At 49.4% G+C, this 18,964-nt stretch overlaps 2 protein-coding genes across 7 annotated transcripts in view; one reads left to right on the forward strand and one right to left on the reverse strand.

The window, feature by feature from the left end:
- The first annotated feature begins 301 nt into the window (after positions 1-301).
- On the forward strand, positions 302-10,754 carry TOR3A (torsin family 3 member A). 3 transcript variants are annotated; one of them, XR_012646555.1, is made up of 7 exons: positions 302-495; positions 1,151-1,264; positions 2,519-2,784; positions 3,563-3,738; positions 5,947-6,071; positions 6,687-6,775; positions 7,287-7,414. XR_012646555.1 is itself a non-coding variant. In XM_075002552.1 (6 exons), exons 1-6 carry the CDS (start codon positions 345-347, stop codon positions 7,517-7,519), a joined length of 1,065 nt encoding a protein of 354 aa, XP_074858653.1. In that variant the 5' UTR covers positions 302-344; the 3' UTR covers positions 7,520-10,754. The 3 variants fall into 3 exon arrangements, 2 of the variants coding, with proteins under 2 accessions (XP_074858653.1, XP_074858654.1); XM_075002552.1 differs by lacking the exon at positions 6,687-6,775 and having other exon boundaries at positions 7,287-10,754; XM_075002553.1 differs by lacking the exon at positions 6,687-6,775 and having other exon boundaries at positions 320-441; positions 7,287-10,754.
- A 195-nt stretch (positions 10,755-10,949) lies between these two features.
- The window catches only part of ABL2 (ABL proto-oncogene 2, non-receptor tyrosine kinase), a 58,899-nt gene continuing 50,884 nt past the window's right edge, over positions 10,950-18,964 (reverse strand). For 2 of the 4 annotated variants that reach the window (XM_075002405.1, XM_075002406.1), the window contains exons 9-12: positions 18,789-18,878; positions 16,664-16,837; positions 15,233-15,466; positions 10,950-14,920 (exon numbers count right to left, since the gene is read on the reverse strand). In XM_075002405.1, coding sequence (XP_074858506.1) covers positions 13,767-14,920; positions 15,233-15,466; positions 16,664-16,837; positions 18,789-18,878 — 1,652 coding nt within the window. In that variant the 3' untranslated portion in view covers positions 10,950-13,766. Of the gene's footprint in view, positions 15,467-16,663; positions 16,838-18,788; positions 18,879-18,964 lie in introns of all 4 variants that reach the window. The other 2 variants (XM_075002403.1, XM_075002404.1) reach the window with 1 other exon arrangement.

The following is an 18,964-nucleotide window of genomic DNA, read 5'->3' on the forward strand; positions in this document are numbered from 1 at the left end:
ACCCCCATCTTCATGTTCCCAGCTGCTACCAGGATCTGAGCACCGCCGGGGCTCGTTGCAAACCCTGGGGCCGCCCAGAGGTGTATTCTGCGGCGCCTCTCTCCGGGCAGGGGCGCCGGGGCCGGCTGGATTGGACTCGGCTGCCTGAGCCGTAGCTTTAGGGCGGCTGGGCTCGCCTCGCCCTCCACCCAACGCAGGCCGAACAGCAGGGGGCGCGGCAGGCGCCAGGGCCCCGGCTGGGGCGGCGCCAGGAGGGAGGCGACCTGGCGCTGTGCGCGGGGGCGTCCCCCGGGGGCTGGCCCGTGCCGGGCCCGGCCGGGCCGTGAGTGCAGCGCCGCGCAGCCATGGCGCGCCGGGCCGGGCTGCCGCTGCTGCTCTCCTGCCTCTGGCCGCTGCTGGGCGGCGCGGCGGGGCGGTGCCCAGGGCCGGCGGAGCGGCTGGGTAGGGCCGTGAGCGACCCCCCTGGGCGGGCCCCGGGCTGCGGGCAGCCGCAGGGTGAGTGGGGAGCTGCCCGTCCCCCAGGGCGGGGGGCGGGGGGCGGTGATCGCTTCCTGCTCCGCACCCCGCGGGGAGAGGCGCTTGCAGCCGCCGGGCGCTGTGCCTGGGCGGCTTCCTTCGGGCTGGGCTTGATGGCCTCCTCGGGTCCCTTCCAGCCCTAGGAGTCGAAGCCTTAGAAAGGGGCATCCCGCCACGAGGGGGTGCCCGCTCTCCTGCAGCCGGGGGGATGTCCCAGCCCGGTGCCCTAGCACAGGGTTGCCAGACATCCCGCAGTCTGCAGGACAGGGCTGAATATCCACGACCAGTCCCGCGTCCTGCATTGACGCGAAAATGTCCCGTGGGGCTGCCAGGTCGGGGATGGGTGACCTGGCAGCCCCACGGGACATTTTTGCATCAGTGCAGGATGCGAGACTTGCTGTGGAAATTCCCCACCCCTGCCCAGGGTTGCCATGGGTGGGGCTGCTGGCCGGGCTGGTGGCCCCTGTAAGTATTCAGAGAGTCTGTCTACCCTCATAGGGGTGTGCTGGAGATTGCACCATTTTCTAACAGGGTAGTTATTGGGAGCACTAGCATGGGTCTGTAGGGAACTCAAGGGGGACAGGGCAAGGATACGGCCAGCCTGTTTCCTTTCTCACTGTTGCCTCTTCCCTAGGTTGGAGCTTGCCCCTGGTGGCTCAGGATTATCTGGAGATCCTTTCCCATTGGTACTGCCGCTTTGGAAAGTGCTGCAAGACAGGAGACTGCAGAATAGTCAACAACATCACAGGTAAAAGGCCCTGGGGAACAGAGGAGGGTCAAGTGCTTAAGGTGCTGGTCTGGAACTCAGGGGAGAGAGATTCAATTCCCTGTTCTGCTGTTGACTCCCTGTGTAACCTTGGGCAAACCACTTCGCCTCAGTGCCTCTGTTCCCCTTCTACATCATAAAGCTGTCAGTATCACCTGGCCTTAAATATGTTAAAGATTGTGAGGTGCTTGGGTCTGGTGGTAGTGGAGGCCAGAGAAGTACCTAAGAGGGTGTGTGTGTCATGTTTCCCTGTCAGCCGGAGTGAAACCTCTAGTTCCCAATTCTTACAATGAGGGCCAAACCTCTGGGAGGATCTTTTAATTCTTAAATCAAAGCTAAGGTTGCGCAGAAGCTAAGGAGAAGTAGCAGGTCTTAGCTTGCTGCTCAGTTTGCCCCAATGCTCTGAGTTTAGCCAGTCCACTTCAGACCATTCTCTGTCATGTGACAGTGACCCCAGGACCCTCCTTTGCCCTGTGACAAAATTTTAGCATCTCTGTGACTGGCTCTAGGACTTCAATATAGATTGACCCTCTCTAAACCAGAACTCTCTTGTCCAACAACACCGTCATCCAGCATGATTTTAGTTAGCCGGACGACCACTTACCATGGGTGTGTCCAACTTCCCCATGGTCCCATAAAGTTTGTTTCCAGCCACCAGTCCTGGCTCTCAGTGTTCTGTGCTGTTATTTAGCTGTAATTTACCCCTCAATGTCTTCTAAGAGCCCAGTAAGCAGTGAAAGGGTTGGTAATGTTCCAGACAATATTGACCTCCCGTGATACGGCAAAGTCTATCGTCTGGCACAGTCAGGTCCCGAGGGTGCTGGATGAGAGTGGTCCAACCTGTAATCAGTGCGAACAGCGACAGATACTTTGTACTTCTCTGGAGGCTTTAATCTGGAGATCTTTGTGTCGCTTCTGCAAACGTTAATGAACTAAATACACTGTGAAGTGGGGAAATGAGTAGGTGACTTGCCTGGATCCCTGGCAAAGTCCAAAAATCCTGATTTCCACTCCTGTGATCAGATCGCTCAAAATGCTTCTTTTCAGTCTAGCCCTGCACCTGTAATACCACTGCACAGAGACCCTTGGCCAGGCATACCTCCAGCAATGCCAGGCAGAACGCTAATGCTCTGATGTGCTCAACGCAGAGCAAAAAAGGCCTCCCTGCTTGTTCAGCAGCTAAAAGGAGAGCAGCCAGGTGTGGGCGCGAGCTCAATGTCTGCTCTCGCTCTGCAGGGCTAGAGTTGGACCTGAGCCAGCGGCTCCATGGACAGCACTTGGCAGAGAAGGTTATTCTGAGAGCAGTGCAAGGCTTCCTGGAGACCCCGCAACCAGAGAAGGCGCTGGCTCTGTCCTTCCAGGGCTGGTCTGGCACTGGGAAAAGCTTTGTAGCCCGGATGATTGCTGATCACCTGTACCGAGATGGGCTAAAGAGCGAGTGTGTTCAAGTCTTTATCTCACTCTTTCATTTCCCACATCCCAAATATGTGGACATGTACAAGGTGAGAGAACTCCAGGGTTGCCAGCTAGCTGCTGGTTGTAGTGGGGGTGGCTCCATCTTGGTCTCTTCGATCCCAAAGACTAGGTCTTACACTAGAGAGTTTTGTTCACAAAACTTGCAGAGTATCTACATGCAAAATGCATTTTGTGGACAGAAACTGTCAACAAAACAGCTGTGTAGATGCTCCTGATGGGCCTCTTGTTGACAGAGCAGCTCAAAAGATTGATCTGCTTTTATGCGTAGACAGGATCTTTTGACCAAAGTTTTGTCAGAACATCTGCGACAGTAACTTCTGTAGACAGGTGCTGCTAGTGTAGATGTAGCCAAAGGGAATCCGTCCCTAGCTCAGGACCCGCTTTTAGCAGAAGACCCTGCAGGAGTACTGGTTGTGGGACAGCTCTGCTGATCCAGTTCTACCCCTTCCCAGCAGGGGCCACCAGATATGGGAAAACCCCAGGCCACTCCAGGGCTGGACTCTCCCAGAAAGCCAGTCTAAAGACTGGAATGTGGTGATTAGCGGTGGTGAGTTCTCAGCTGTTGGAGCAGGGAATGGGGCAGGAGCACATGCAGCCGAGGAACTCGCAGCTGTTGTGGTCCCAGCCTCTTCTGGTAGGAGACATGAGAGGGGATGAAGTGGGTTGCTGACTAAGAAGGAGCTCAGTCTTTGTTGGCACTGCATCTGTGTTATGGATGCAGTTCGTGCAGGTGGTGACCACCAGGTGATCTTTACGTGGGCTTCTCTGTTTGCCAGTTCACGCTCTTTTCCTGCTGCCCTGCAGGATCAGCTGAAGAAGCAGATAAGCGAGACGGTGCAGCTCTGTAAGCAGTCGTTGTTCATCTTCGATGACGTAGAGAAGCTTCACTCTGGCCTGCTGGGTGCCATTGAGCCCTATGTAGATCGCTACTCCAGCATCAATGAAGTGGATTACAGGAGATCCATTTTCCTATTCCTCAGGTGACTTCCGTGGGCCCTAGGGACAAGGGGCTGGCTGGGGGGGGCTTGTGGGGAAAGGGATCTGCTTTCCCCTCTTGAAGACCCACCTTATAGGGCTGTGAGCTTTAGGTGTGCGAAGGAACTGCCCATGGAGGGCTCAGGAATTAAAGGAAAGGAGGGGACTTCTCTGGATCCTCCTTGGCTATGGTTACTCTAGTGAGTTTTGGAGGCAAAACTCTTGGAGCGCGCGCACACACAACACGTTTTTGTCAACAGAAACTGTCGACAAAAAAGCCTTGTAAGTAGATGCTCCAGGGGCCCTTTTGTCCACAGAGCGGATCAAAAGATGGATCCGCTTTTACGTGTAGCTGCAATCTGACGACAGAAGTTTTGTCAGAACATCTCTTCCTATGGTAACTTCTACAGGCAGATCGCTGTAGTGTGGCTGTAGCCCTTGTGTGATGGCTTCAGAGTCCCTCCTGGTAGCTGCTCACCCCCACGCATGATGGCTGAGGCTAACTCTCTTGCCAGAGCACATTGCTGTAGCTCTTCAGTTGGCATGTGCTGCTACCAGTGAGGCTGCATCCCCGGGAGCTGGTGCTGGGATCCAGTGTTGTGCCAGTAGCACCGTGCCAGCGAGCTGTATCTCAGGACTCAAATTGCTGCCCACCGAGCTGGGCAAGCCTTGCTCAGTCAGATAAACCATGGGAAGTTTTCACCTTCTGCTTGAACATCTGTTGCTGGAGATACTGAATTAGGCCATTAGTTTGCCGTGGTACAGCAGGTCCCGTGACCCCTCCTTTATTCTGATGTTGAGAGGCCTGGGCCTGAGCCCAGCTGAGTTTAACTGCTCAGAGAGCCCAGGCTTTGGCCTGGCATTCTCAGAACTGACCCAGTGGTGGGGAGAACTCTCCTGTGAAGTAGGCCTTGGAACCCTTGATCGGTGTGCTTGTGGAGAGGGAGCTGGGACTGAGCCACAGGACAGAGGGAGGCCGGGAGCCACTGTGGTCACGTACAGCTGGCTGCTCTCCCAGCCATGCTACAGGGAACCTTGAACGCTGTGTGATCCCAAGTGCTTTTACGTCATACTGCAGGAAGTGGGGCCCCTCTGTGGCATTGCTGCCTGGCAGGTCTGCTGCGGGAAAACGGGCTGCGTGCCCAGACGCTCTGCTCTGGGAGAGGTCACTGGACCCTGTGTCGCACTGAGCCCTTCCCTTATGAGGAGGGCTGTCTCCGAAGCAGAGGGAGCTTCTTTCCTTTTGACGGGGGAGCTGCGGCTGCCTGGAGGGAGCTAAGGCGGGTATCAGGAATAGGCGGCCCAGCACAAAGAGGTGGACAATGGGGCAGTCATTTAGATTCAGCTCTCCCCTGCTCCCATCGTGACTATGGGTTTGTCCATCTGCAGAAATGGCTCAAGAAGCCCTTGGAGAAGGGAGCATGTAAGTGTGTCCACCGGTCCCTTGTCCTCTCTCTCCCTGATCTTGTACTGGGTAAGCACGTGGGTAGGGCCCAGGCAGCTTTGGTGCAGGGCTCTGCCAGGTGACCATCCCTCCCCACACATGGTGAGGTGCGGACAAGGGGCTGACACCCCACTAGCTGGTGCGACTCACCACGGCTGGCTGTGGCATAGGCTTCCTTTGGACATTTCAGTGCCTGCCTCCCTCCCTCCTTCGCAGGGCCCTGCACCTGGTGCTTAGAGAGAGGAGCATGTGAAAAAGTGGCTCCAGGGTGAGAGTTCCAGCTACCTTTCCCCTGGCAAAGCGCTAGTCAGACAAGGATCGCCCCTGTGGGTTCTCTGCTGCCCTCACAATCTGGCGATTCAACTCCTCTTCCCTGCAATGTGCTGTCTGGACTGGTGCTTCGTCTAGTGGGACTCCTGCCCTTTGCTGGCATTGCCTGTAAGAGGGGCTGGGAGATGTGTAACAGTCTGGGAGGGTGGGGCCCTGGGAATGAGAACTGGGCAATGGAAGAAGTCGATCTGGTGAAAAAGGTTCAGTTCTCTTGGTGGGGGGAAAGACAGCAACTCCCTCCATAGGGCCAGAGTTTGAGCATTGACCCCTGAGTGGGAGAGCAGAGCTTTGGTCTGGGGCTATCTGAATCTTTGTGCTACTATCTGCTGCGAGGCCTGGATCTCTGAGGGGGCGTGAGTGGCTCGGAATGTGTGATTTTGTGGGAAATAAACCTTACGATTATTTCAGCTAAATCATTTTTCTCCCCTGTCCTACCCAGTAACATTGGCGGGAACACCATCAACCAGGTGGCCCTGGACTTCTGGCGTGCTGGGCGGGCCAGGGAGGAGATGACCATGGAATACTTAGAGCAGCAGCTACACACGGAGCTTCTTGAGTCGACAGGTACCAGCGCTAATTCCTGCAACTCTGCCCTGGAGTTCTGCGGTCCAGGGCCCCTTCCCTGGGGACTCATTTCGCTGGGTGGCTTTCTCATGGCCATCAGTGGTTCCTGCAGCCCTCCCCCGGGAGGGTACATCAGTGACGCACTTCACAGCCACACGGAGTTGGTGGCGAAGCTGGGGTTTGAACCTCGCTATCTTGCAACAGTGACCAGCGCCATTCCCTGCAAGGCCCCTATTACCGCTCCTACGCCCCTCCTCTCACAGCAGCGTCTCCACAGCTCAGTCTTAAGCTTATGCCATGTGGGCATATCCCTGTCGGATGTCCCCAGTGTCCTCTTTTCCCATCACTCCTGCATGTCCCCTGATGGGTAGTGCCCTGTTGGCTAGCTTACCTTAGAGGGGGTGTGCTGACCCCTTCTCAGCCCTAAAACACGCTGAGTGTGGTTCATAGTATCACGTGATGGTTTCTGACATGTCCTGTGCCCAGAGATAAAAGAATGAGTTGGGTGTGTAAACTGTAAATCTCAGTCGGATTTCCCAGAAACAGGACGAGAGCAGGGGCAGATGTAGCCTCATGATTCAGTGAGCACTTAATAGCTATAGCCCCTCTCTTCAGGTGGCCAGGCATATCCCTGCTCAGCATTCAGCTAGTAGAGAGGCACGGTCCTGAGTCCAGGCTGCATGAAGACCAGGACATTGCGGCAGGTCAGGACCTCCCACTGTTTTTCCGGCTCATTTTTGCCTTTTGAGCCTCTGAACGTAGGTTGTGGAGCCGCATGCAATTTCTTAAAGTGCGTATGTGGCTTCCCGCCCAGGGAGTGTTTTGTGATGTGTGTGTAACTGAAAGCATGAACCTCCTCAGCCCCCAAGCTGCCCCCGGATGTGCTGAAGTGCTTTTTTTTCTCATCCTTTTATTAACATGGCTGGGTGAGCTGAGTCGGAGACTCTGAGTCAGAACAGAAGGATCTTTGGTTTAGAAAGATTCTTGCCCTTGGACTGCAGCATTTAACTCCAAGGGAGAAGAACAGATGCATGGTTAGCCTAGGCCAATTCTCATACTGTTATTTCTCAGTGTTGAGCCAGCTTCTCCGGGCAACCAACATTGTTCTAACGTGTACTGGCTGAGAGGAATGGAGACCTAGGAGCATGGAAGATGCACATGGATCTATTACAAGTGGTAAATTGAGCGCCCTTGTTGCTCTGGTTTTCCTTGCAGTTGGTGGCTTCGCAGAGAACCTCATTGACTTCTTTGTGCCCTTCCTGCCCTTGGAGTATCACCATGTGAAATTGTGCGTTCGGGATGCTTTTCTGGCCCGTAGCCTTCCGTACACTGAGGACATGCTGGAGGAGATGGTCAAGATGATGGTTTTTGTCCCCAAAGAGGAGCAACTTTTCTCTGCACAAGGCTGTAAATCCGTGTCCCACCGCATCCACTACGTCCTACCCTGAATGTCAGAGGGGACTGAACTAATGGCTACTTGCGGGATTAAGAGACCTGTGCTTTTTGTGTGAACCGATGGAAAATTCACCCACTTGCACAGCAAAGGAAACTTCTGAAGTCTCTCAGAGGTGAACAGGCCTCGAAGGGTTGTTCTTGTTATCTCGCCTGCGCAGCCTGGAGCTGGTAGAAGGCAGGGCTGGCTGTAACCTTCTTGCACACTCAGTCCCATCTCTCAGCAGGTAGTTGAGAGCACAAGCCACAATTAGGTGTTGCTAAACAAAGAACTCTGTCTGGCAAGTAGTGAGCAGGGGTTGATTTGGGACCTTGATTTATTGTGGTGTGAGGGGTCTTGAGATAGCTTAGTATCTTCAGTGGGAAAGCATGAAAAGGTCACTTCCTTCTTGCCTCTCCTCTGGGCCCCTCTCCCACCTTCCAGTGCATTGTTTCCAGGCCTGTAAAGTAAAATCAATGCACTGGCGAGATAGTGATCGAGGAAAAAACCTGAACTCCACACTGGAGCAACCTCCCATTCGGGGACTGATCTCAAAGTAAGAATTTGTGTCCCAGGAATCTTCTTACCAAACCCTTTGGGTTCCCAGCGGCAGCTAGCAGGGAGGATGTCCGGCTGAGTGCAAGCATGATGAGACACAGCTTGACTAGAGATCAGGCCTAAGATTCACAGCTGCAGCCTCCCCCTACTGTGGGCGTTCCAGGCATAGAATCCTGACCCTGTGGTGTTTCTGCTCTTTGCTCACTTCCACACAAGACACTAATTGCATGGACAGATGGTTCTTGGCATTTTGTTATCCCCTTGTGAACAGATGTTTGCTTTTGACGTGCCAACCCTCTCCTGCTGCAGACAGCAGGGTCTCACTGTGTCTGCAGTGCCAAGGCTGAAGGAGCATCGAGGAATCTGACTCCTGTATAGCCCAGAACTTTTTGTGGACAGCATTTAGTAAGCTTATGGGCAAAGTCAGAACACAATCTGCCGCTCACTGAGGCAGCTTGTGCTGTGTCCACATCATCAGCTTCCGCAGTTAGGATAAACTACTTCTGCAGCATGCGTTGAAGGGAGCTCCTGCATGCCGCAGCTGGGCCTCTGCACTGCTCTGATAACTCAAGAGAACCAGCGTACAGTCTATGCAGAGGTTGGGGAGCAGTGCCTGTGTTTCATAGATCAGCTAGGATTTTTCTGTTACACATTATGGCTTTCAGCCCGAGACTGTAGTACTACAGGAAGCGCTGTTTGCTCTCTGGGGTACCTGCCAAAAGATTTAAAAGCCCCAAAATGTCAACATTAGGGGCCACAGGGCATTATCACAATCTCTGGTCTGTAGGTCAAAACATGAAGATGATTTGGAACTGCACATGCCGAGGACAGAGGTCACAGGCTTGGACATTGCATTTGTGGATATTCAGCCTCAAAACTGTGCCAATGTTTTCCAGTCAGGCTCTGCACATGCTTTCCAGTGTGACTGTTTTAGCTAATTGCCACTGGTGTAGATTCTGAGCTAGGATCCCCAGTGCCTCGTTACTGGTAAACTATGCTGCCTGGCTATCGCACTGTGATGGTAATTGGGTCACATATGTCCTCACTCTTTATCTTTTGTTTGAGTGATATAGAGTGACTGACCTTGTGAGAACAGAGGGAAAATGCAAAAATGACTCAGTTCTGCCTGTTATAGTGCGGAACTGCACAACCTGCTCTTCTCATCTAAGCCTTTACAGTTAACTTGTAAACTAAGGCTTTAGATATTGAAAGTCTCAATCCTGCATCTCTTCTGCCCAAGAAATAGAAGGGTCACAAACCAATGCTGCTATTCATCCTTCAATATCTTAGGGGTAAGATACCAGAGGAAGACAGTCACACAGTGCTATGGCCGTTTTAGAGCAGGAAAAATCTTTTACAAACTGTGCGTCATATACATGTCCAAGCTGGCCAAGGAATTCAGTTCTCCCTTTTACTCGAGAATACAAATGAATTAAAAACAGGAGAATAAACCCTGTAAGAGCCTCACAAAGCACTAGCTGGTGATTGAAATAAGGCCAAAAGAAAGCCAGCTCCTCATCAAAGCTTCCTAGCTTTCAAATCTGTTAAAGGGAGAAACCTCAAGGGTTTCAATGCAGCTGTAGGGTCTCTACAGCTAAGATGTAAGTTCTTGTGGGATAAGAGAGAAGGTCTTCTCATGACTTGGTATCTGGTTAAGAGAGGAAATGAAGGATAGAAATAAATGGCAAGTTTTCAGAATGAAGAGAGGTAATTAAAGGTGTCCCCCAACAGTCTGTAGTAGGACATCCTATTTAAACAGGGCAAGGGTGAGGGGGCAAAATTTGCAAATGACACAAAACTGCTCAAAGTGTACTGGCGGCTGGAGATGAACCTGCCAAAGCAGACTGGGAAAAGCTTCAAAGTGATCTCACAAAAGTAGGTGTGTGGCGATCAAACTGGCAGCTGCAATTCAATGTTGATAAATGTAAAGTCGTGCATCTTGGAAAACATGAGTTCAGCAGTGTATATAAAATAAGGAGGTGGAGGGCTAGATTAGCTGTTACCACTCACAGAAGAGCTCGTAGCCTCACTGTGGACAGTTCTGTGAAAACATCTATTCAGTGTGCTGCAGCAGTCAAAACAAGAAAACAATGTTGGAAATCATTAAGAGGAAGATATCTTATTGCGTCTCTATGCATATCCATGATAGCCCCACATCTTGAATTTCCTGTGCGGGGGTGGTCACCTCACCTCAAAAAAAGATATCTTGGCACTGGAAAAAGTTCAGAAAACAGGAAACAAAAATGATTAGGGAGTGGGAAGAGCTGCCATATGAGAAGATATTATTAAGACTGGGCCTTTTCAGCTTGTAAAAAGGACAAGGGAGATATAATAGGTCTCTGAAATCATGACAGTTATGAAGAAAGTGAATAAAGAAAAGTTTTTCCCGTAACACTAGAACAAAGGTTCACCAAATGAAATTAATAAGTAGCGAGTTAAAAACAAAAGGAAGTATTTCACACAGTCAACCTGCGGAACTCCTTGCAAAAGGATGCTATGAAGTCCAAGTCTTTAACAGGGTTCAAAAAAAGAGCTAGACAAATTCATGGAGGTTAGATCCATCACTTTGCCAGAGGCTACGTCTACACTAGCCCCAAACTTTGAAATGGCCACGCAAAGGGCCATTTCGAAGTTTACTAATGAAGCGCTGAAATGCGTATTCAGCGCTTCATTAGCATGCGGGTGGCCGCGGCACTTCGAAATTGATGCGCCTCGCTGCCATGCAGCTCATCCTGCTGGGGCTCCTTTTCAACAGGACCCCGCCTACTTCGAAGTCCCCTTATTCCCAGGAGCTGATGGGAATAAGGGGACTTCGAAGTAGGCGGGGTCCTTTCGAAAAGGAGCCCCATGGGGACGAGACGTGCGGCGGCGAGGCGCGTCAATTTCGAAGTGCTGCGGCCGCCCGCATGCTAATGAGGTGCTGAATACGCATTTCAGCGCTTTACTAGTAAACTTCAAAATGGCCATTTCGAAGTTTGGGGCTCGTGTAGACACAGCCAGGATGGGCAGGAATGGGGTCCCCAGCCCGTTTGGCCGAAGCTGAGAATGGGCCTGATGATTTGTTCTGTTCATTCCCTTTGGGGAACACCTGGGAGTGGCCTCGGTCAGAAAATCAAATACAGGGGCAAGTGAATCTTTGGTCTGATCCAATATGGCCATTCTTATGTTTCCTGTTGCTAAAAACAGCTCCAAGAAAATAAAAATGGGAGAAGGGGGTTATTAGCTAGTCCAGGATCCCCTGTTTTAGCCTAGGAGAGAATTTCAGTTCCAAAAGCGTTTGGAGAAAACTGATGAGACAACTCCTTGGGCTCAGAGTGCCTGACAGGAATTTGCATATCGTTCTGTTGCAGAAGAAACACGTGTGATTACACAATCCAGGCACAAACAACCGCCATACCTGGAAGCGTGCAACTACACAGCAACAATCCTATTTCAGTGAGGTTACTAAAATATTGGGGTTCTTTGCAAAACCTGCTCTATTAAATATTTGTTTTTTTTAAATGTTTGTAGAGATGTTCGATTTTTAAGTTCAATGTATCAACCTTAGTTCAGAACCAAACAAGCTGAACCACTCCAAAAAAAAAAGCACCTGGTATTCAAGTTTGCCCATAAAATATTGCAACTTTTATTTAAAACAAAATGCAAATTGGCAAAAACGTGTGGACCAGGCAAAACCTTATTTACATCAAGTTTAACACTGTTTGCAGTTCACAGTTGGACAAAAGAGTGAGAATTAAATTAGAAAAACAATCAAAAATATATTACAGTAACAATTATTAAACAAAACCATTGACAACCTCGGTAGTGTGATTGGTGATTAAGGTGTTTTTAGTTTAAACCAACATTGTCCTCAGTGAATTCACTACTGATACAAACTGTGTGCTGAGCTGATCATTATCGTTAACCCCTGTGCACGACACACACGTTGGAAGAGTGACCCTTTGGTATAGACTTTAAGGGTACAGCCGTTCAGTAACCTGTAATTTGCTACCAGTATGAAATAGGCCAAAGCTCTTTTTTCATCCTCCAGCCAGCATGGAAAGCATGCTACGCACAGAATTAAGGAGGTTTCTGTGCCTGTGCTAGGTCACTGGGCTCCATTTGTACTGGCCTCTGGAAGTAGCATGTTGTGCATTTAAAATAAAGTGGTGATCACCAGCCTGTCACTTGCACTTGTAGAAAAAGGTGAAACACTGCCCCTGCCAGCGCAGTCAGAGCCCTGGAGAGAGGGACAAAGCACACTGAATTGGAGACATCCCTCAGAGTGCTTTGATCACACTGTCTCCTTTTGCACAAATGGCAGGCAAGGCCTCCCACCCCCCCACTGGCCCCAGTTATGACACACTTACTCAGGCAGGCTCCCAAGGACTTCAATGGGAGGTTGAACAAAACAAAAAGCAGCAGCACTTTAATGCATTATGGAACTGAGGAATCTCAACACAAACACTGGTGCTCTATAAAACAAAGCAGTTAGTTGTGTTGTCATCACCTCCTGCTGTGCTACAACAGGAAGAGCTGTCTACGTTCCACAGCACGATATGCTGTCCGATACCTAGCTCTTTTCAAAAAAGGCTGTGGTGGTCAGCTGCCGTATCTTACGAATATATATTCAGCCTAGTGCTTAGGAAGGGTAAAGGGCTTGTGACCCAAACAGCAGAGCAACTCCCACAACCACAGCAGGGGAAAGCTAATGCTATGTTGGCTGCAGGGTGGTGGTGGTAAGGGATCAGACTGCTGAGAAGGCTATCGGGCCACTAAGACTAGATGGCTGGTTCCCCCGATGGCTGTGTTAGTGCCAGCATTTTCAATGCTACAAAGGAATGTAGAGAGCAGCGAAATTCTGCAGCAAGAGGAGACAGTGCCTTGCCAACGGTGGCTCTCCAGGTGACCACACAGAAAAGGGAACCAACATTGTACCAAAGTTAAAAACAAGTTACAGTTTATCAACAGACACGGGTAAGTTGTGCAACAGCCTTGAACGACTCACAAGTGATCGACTGTCAGGTAGCACCCATGCTAGACTACCGGAAATGGCTAGAACCAACCAAGGAGGAGATTGCGTGTTGTGGTTTGGGGGAGGAAAAGGGCAGGTAATCTGTGGGAAATCTGCCCAGCATGCCTGAGGCTTCAAATATTTATCAATGTGTAACAGCGTGAGGTGGGTGGGAGGGAAAAGGGGTAGTTTAATATATTAACTCATTTGGCAGTTCTTACTACAGCAGCAGCAGTCCTGCGGAAGTATGCCACCCGGGCTAGTGCATTCACTTCCAGCAGCTCTGAACACCGTCAGTGCATTACACCACCTTCCCCACAACCGCCCAGCTTCTTCCCTCTTCGGACCGCTCCGGCTCAGAATCCTGGCCCTGCAGTCACTCCAGGACTCTGGACAGCACACGGAAACTGTCCCTACCAAAACAAGAACCCACCATTGATTCTCCTGCCTCTTTCAGGCAACTGCAAGATCAGATTTGCTGAGGAGGGAAAATTCTCGACATTCGGCCCTTTCAGCTTCCCACTCTCGCATACACACTCCTCCCTCCTGCCCTCTATATTTGAGATGAACCTGTAAACAGGAGGAGAACTCGGTGATCTGAGGTACGTCACAAAAGCTCACTCAAGTATCAGTCTTTCCTTTTGAAAGCATCAAGACAGGATCAGAGTTCCCCCTCCGTGTGTAAATATTCCTTTACCCAGACTGACAGTAGCTACCTTTGAACCACATCACTGATTTCTTGGACACACGACAATAAGTTATTAAGGACGGGGTTTGTCCCGGGCACACTAGCAGCTGTTGAAGACACCTGCAATTCCTGCAGGCTGAGTTCCAGTTTGCTCACGGCTTCCCGGAAGGCAAATTTGTTGCGTGTTTGTGGGATGCAGTCCACATAGCCTGAGCAGTAATCCAACAGCTGGTGCCCCGTATCCACCAGCTGGCTGTTTGGCGTGGGCTCGGCGATGGCACTCGAGAGGAGATCCGCACACTCCAGCAGCGCTTCTTTGCTGATTTTGTCCGCTGAGATTTTCTCAGCTGCTTGTTTGGTCTTTCGTAATGCCACTTTAGCAGTCGTGGTGCCATTGGCCATTTTTGCTGGTGAGGTGGAAGGCGATGACAGAGGCACTTGAGGTGGAGGTATCATGGGCCTCCCAGCTTTTCCACCACTGGGTGCCACCAATGCCTTTTTACCACCTTCATTTGTTTCTAGTCCGTGCTGTGCTGCTGTGGCGTTGCTCAACTCTTCTGCGGCATCTGAGCAAGCGGGCGACTGCTGCAGAAGCCTCATCACTGGTGGTGGAGGTGGGGCACACTTTGGTTTTACCCGTCTGGGCCGGTCCTTGTCGCCGGAAGATGTGACCTGATGCTCAGATAAGAGCTTAAATTTATTACCCTGAGAGTCTGTGCCAATAAGCTGCACGTCTGCTGGAGTATGTTTTAGAGTGGGTGAGATTAGGACTGGCACTTTGTGGTTATGAGTGGTTGGAAGTACTGCTGTGGCCTTTGCTGGAGAAGACCATCCTGGTCTGTCTCCATCTTCTAGGGCCCCTTGCCGTGTACCACTGTTTTTTTCTTTGCTCTTAAGGGCTGTTGTTGCCAGACCTTGACAGTCCTTCTCTCCAACAGCTGAATCCCCTGAAGAGGTTCTGCCTGGAAGAGCAGTTGTACCTCTTGGCAGGAGTTTAGCTTTCGGTCTCTCTCTGGTCAGAGCAGAACCTTCTTCGAGCCTTTTCGGAAGCAGGTCATTGGCTCTACCTATAGACTCCTCTGGCTGAGAGGAGGTGGAAACTGTCCTTTCCAGCTGGATTTTTGACCTCTGACAATTTCTAGGAAGAGTCATTGCCATCCTATCCTGCTCTGGAGGCCCTGAAGACATGGAAGATGTAGAGTTTGACCTTGGAAAAGGCTTTGAAGCTTCTTCACCACTAGTGGGTTTCCCTGCTCGTAAACCCAGTGTCTTTTTAATCAAACGTGGTGTAAAGAAACCCGTGATGCCTGACCACCCACCACCAGTGCTCGCACCCCCACCAGTGTTGGTACCACCATCATCACTGTAGAAGCTCCTCTGTGCAAAACCCCCTCCATAGCATTTGGCCGTTGCCAGGCTTGCATCCTGCTGGGGTGAAGTAAAAGAAAACCCATCAACATGCTGCAGGGAAGCACCTGATGAAAAATTACCCGTGAGCTCGTATTTCTTGTGGGGCTGATTCTCCATTTCTCGGAAGGAACTGCTGCGCTTTGGAGGTGTGGGGGCATTCCTCTTCTTCATAAAGGAGCTGAAAAAGCCACCCTTTCGGTCCCTGGTGAACGTGGTCTCTTTGGCATCTTCCAAGAGGCCGCTGGGGGACTTGTCCCTTTGCTTACGAGGCAGTGCTGGAGACCCACTTGTTGGCTGTGTGTTTCTGATAAAACCTAGAGAGAGAAGAAAGATGTGAATAAAGAACTGAAGACAACCATAACTCACCCTCCAGGATGGAATGGGTTGAACAGGCTGGAACACTTAGACTGTCCAAATCTTCAGAGCATTCTTTTGAAAAAATAAAATTTTAGTGCACATCTGCTGTTCTTTGGCAAGTGATTTAACACAGAGAAATAAGTACAAGTTCACTTAACAGAAAATCTGAGAAAACTGACACATCTTGCTTTTGTTTTCTACTGTCTATTTCTTTTCTTTTCCCTGTTCCTATTCTCTTCTTTAACAGATTAAAAGGTTTTAGTATTTTATGATTTGCTGCAAGACTTCACATATAAAACTGACAAAATACAGCAAGAGATCTTTTATTATGCAGCAATTAAAAGTGAAATTAAAAAGAAAAAAGGTTGAATTTACCAAAATAAAACTGCAAAGATTTTCTGGACTCTGGTAAAAGATCTGGCTGCTGAGGCAAAAGCCAATCACTGAGGTGTAGCTCGTTAAATGCACTAGCATGTCATGACAGCCACCACCGAGCTCTGAGTCAGGCAGAGGTCACAAGTGAAATAAGCCCAAGGAATTCTATAGCTAGTTCTTGGGCACCTGTCATCACCACAAAGGGCGCCTCACAAGTACTGAACTCACAAGTCCTAGAATGATGCAGGGAAGTTAGCATAGCACCTGCCCAAACCAGGCATTCCTTAAAGGGATGCTAGAAATTCCTCACTTTGTTTAGCAATTTCTGCACACATACCAGGACCAGAAGCTCCAAAATTGTTCTGCACCATTTAATACCATGCAGAGCCATGCTGCTTTTCTACAAATTGGAGTCCTCCTGTCTGAGCTCCTTCAGCTTTCTCAAGAAATCAAGTGTTCCTTCAATCTGCTCTCTCCCCTTGGCTTCTCTGGAAACACAGTTTACTGGCCCTGTACGTGATGAAGGCTGTATTCTTTTTCCTGTCTTACCTTGACCGTCACTTCAGGATACAAATTGAACGATACCTCTATATCCAGTCGAGTCTGTCTGGAGTTACTACACCTACAAGCCATCCTGATAAATTACAGAGGGCCGCTGAACAGCTGGTATAAATTGTCCATCATTCCTTTGACTTTAATAGATCTATAACAATTTACACCAGCTGAGGATCTGCCCTCACAGCCGTCTGGTCACGTTGATGCTTTCATTGTGCCCATACCTGGTGCTGAGCTGGAAGCCGAATGCTCCACATTATCTTGTGTTCCTTCAATGTTCTCCTTGTTCTCTGCCTGTTTCTTTAGAGTCCTAGTCTTGGATGGAAGCATTGGTAACCGGGGCAAGTAGGGAACTATGGATGATGAGGAGGCTGTTCTTCCAAGTTCCTCTGCCACCTCTGAGAAAAAAGCCAGGGGAATAGTTGGAAAAGGGAACAGCTGACGAAAGAGTCTTCATCTTTAAAACTGGTTCTGGACCCGGGACAAGAGAGGCATCCCATTGCAAATGATTAAGTATGAATGTAACTTTGCTCTACTAAGTCAATGGATGTAGAAGATGGTTACTTCATGATGATCTCAAGATAACTCCTTTATCTTTTTAAAATCCATCAACAACCAAAAAAAAAAATCACATTCTAAACTGTGAGGTGAAGGAGGATCTGCTCAGGGCTCAAATTCTAACCATGGAGGTCTAAAAAGTGGCCTCTAACATAAGAAGCAGCAGCCCGCAAAGACTAAAATACAGTGTTTCCTCCTGATCTAGGAGGAAGGCCGCAAGGCTCCAGGTAGAGGACACTCTTCTCTAATGTATACATGTCAGGTAGGTCCTTGAAGCCCATGTCAACTTGTCAGACTGCCTCTTGTCTGGGCAAAGTTTGACTGCCCCTAGTCTGAGTCATGGGTGGTCAGTTTTTGATATGAGTATTTTCTGTGCTAAGGAACTGACAGACCAACTTTCTTCACATTTAGTTTCAAAGCAGCGTAGGAGGTGCTGAGGTATTCTCCTCTATGATCTGTGTACTATGTACTGTCGTTCAGACATGGAGCTCATCTACATTACAGATTACGTCAGTACAAGTTATGTCACTCAGGGTGTGACTAAGCCTCCCCTCATAGCAATGAAAATTACACCCATTTAAGTACCCGTGTGGATAGTAGTCTGTTGACAGAGAAGCTTCTCCTGCTTATGGAGCTGCGGCCACTTGCTATGGGATGAATTAATTAAGTAGACAGGAGAGCTCTCTCTTTCTGGCCTAAACCAGTGTTTCTCAACCAGGGATGCGTGTACTTTGGGGATACACTGAGGTCTTCCAGGGGTAGGTACATCAGCTCATTTACATAGTTGCCTAGCTTTATAACAGGCTTCATAAAAAAACACTAGTAAAGTCAATATAATCGAAAAGTTCATTCAGACAATGCCTTGCTTCTAATGCTTCGTATGCCTTATGCTGAAACGTCAGTACAATATCTCTACTCCAGTTCATTTATTTGATAATAAGATGGTAGAAAGTCGGCTCGTTGTCATTAGTAGTCTTCTGTGATGTTTTTGTAAGTAAGTAGTTTTGAAGTGAAGTATAATAACTTTGTGGTACTTCCTGCAAAGCGTACAGTAAGCTCGAAGGGTTGAATGGCACTTGTTTCAAGACCTCAGATTCCCTCAGGACTACATTTCTCAACCTGTGGTATGCATGTCTTAGGGGCATGCAAGAGAAGTCTGAGGGTACTTTTTTTTTTTTTTTTAAAAAGGGGGTACTTTGCAAAAAAGGTTGAGAAACACTGGGCTACACTGCAGTGCATCTTTACATGACACCACCATGGCAGAGCTGCATTGGTGCAGCCTCTCTGCTGTACTACTTTTAGCATAGATGAGCTGAGAGATTTATTTTCTAGCTTTGACTATGAGGTTGTTGCATCCATTTGTCGCTGGTAATGGAACATTAGGAAAATGGGACTTCAGAAATTAAAGCAGTGATAGTAGTTGTGAAAACATTTATATAGTCACACCATTTCCAAAGTCTAAAATATAAACCCTATATATTTTATATAAACCCACTTTCCTCTCTTGGCCCCCTGTAATGGAAGTAAGAGAGTTTATTCTTTCTAAAAGTCTCTCTTTGTACCTGAAGGAATCGCTTTGGTTTCCCCCAAAATATTTCTGAAGTGTATCCGGTCTCTTTGCACTGAATAAGAACACAGGTTTGCACACTGGAGAAGAACATTTCAAATGCAGTCAAATGGCCTCCAGCAAGGTGTGCGCCAATAGGGCTGTGATCAGCCTGCCCTTGGTGTCAGAGCCCTGAAGGTGGCACTCCACTCAAACATTTCAAGTACAGCAGCATGGGTACTTGCCTTCAGAGATACTGGAGTCATGGAACATTGTTTCAAAAGCCTGATGGGTCTCAGCAAAGGATGGTCGATCGGGGGGATTCCACTTCCAGCCTGCAGCAGGAGAAAGCAGAAGAATTTTCAGTGTATGAAGCAGGGAGAGTGAACAATCTAGTACTCTCACTGAAAAAGGAAGAAAA

The sequence above is a fragment of the Carettochelys insculpta genome, chromosome 9 (genome assembly GCF_033958435.1).
Source record: "Carettochelys insculpta isolate YL-2023 chromosome 9, ASM3395843v1, whole genome shotgun sequence".
NCBI lineage: Eukaryota > Metazoa > Chordata > Testudines > Carettochelyidae > Carettochelys > Carettochelys insculpta.

What these genes read in the sequence shown, in the direction of transcription:
- TOR3A (XM_075002552.1), top strand. Translation starts at nt 345, where the DNA reads ATGGCGCGCCGGGCCGGGCTGCCGCTGCTGCTCTCCTGCCTCTGGCCG. An exon ending in GGGCTGCGGGCAGCCGCAGG is followed by an intron (nt 496 to 1,150) that starts GTGAGTGGGGAG and finishes CCTCTTCCCTAG; the next exon opens with GTTGGAGCTTGCCCCTGGTG. An exon ending in AATAGTCAACAACATCACAG is followed by an intron (nt 1,265 to 2,518) that starts GTAAAAGGCCCT and finishes CTCGCTCTGCAG; the next exon opens with GGCTAGAGTTGGACCTGAGC.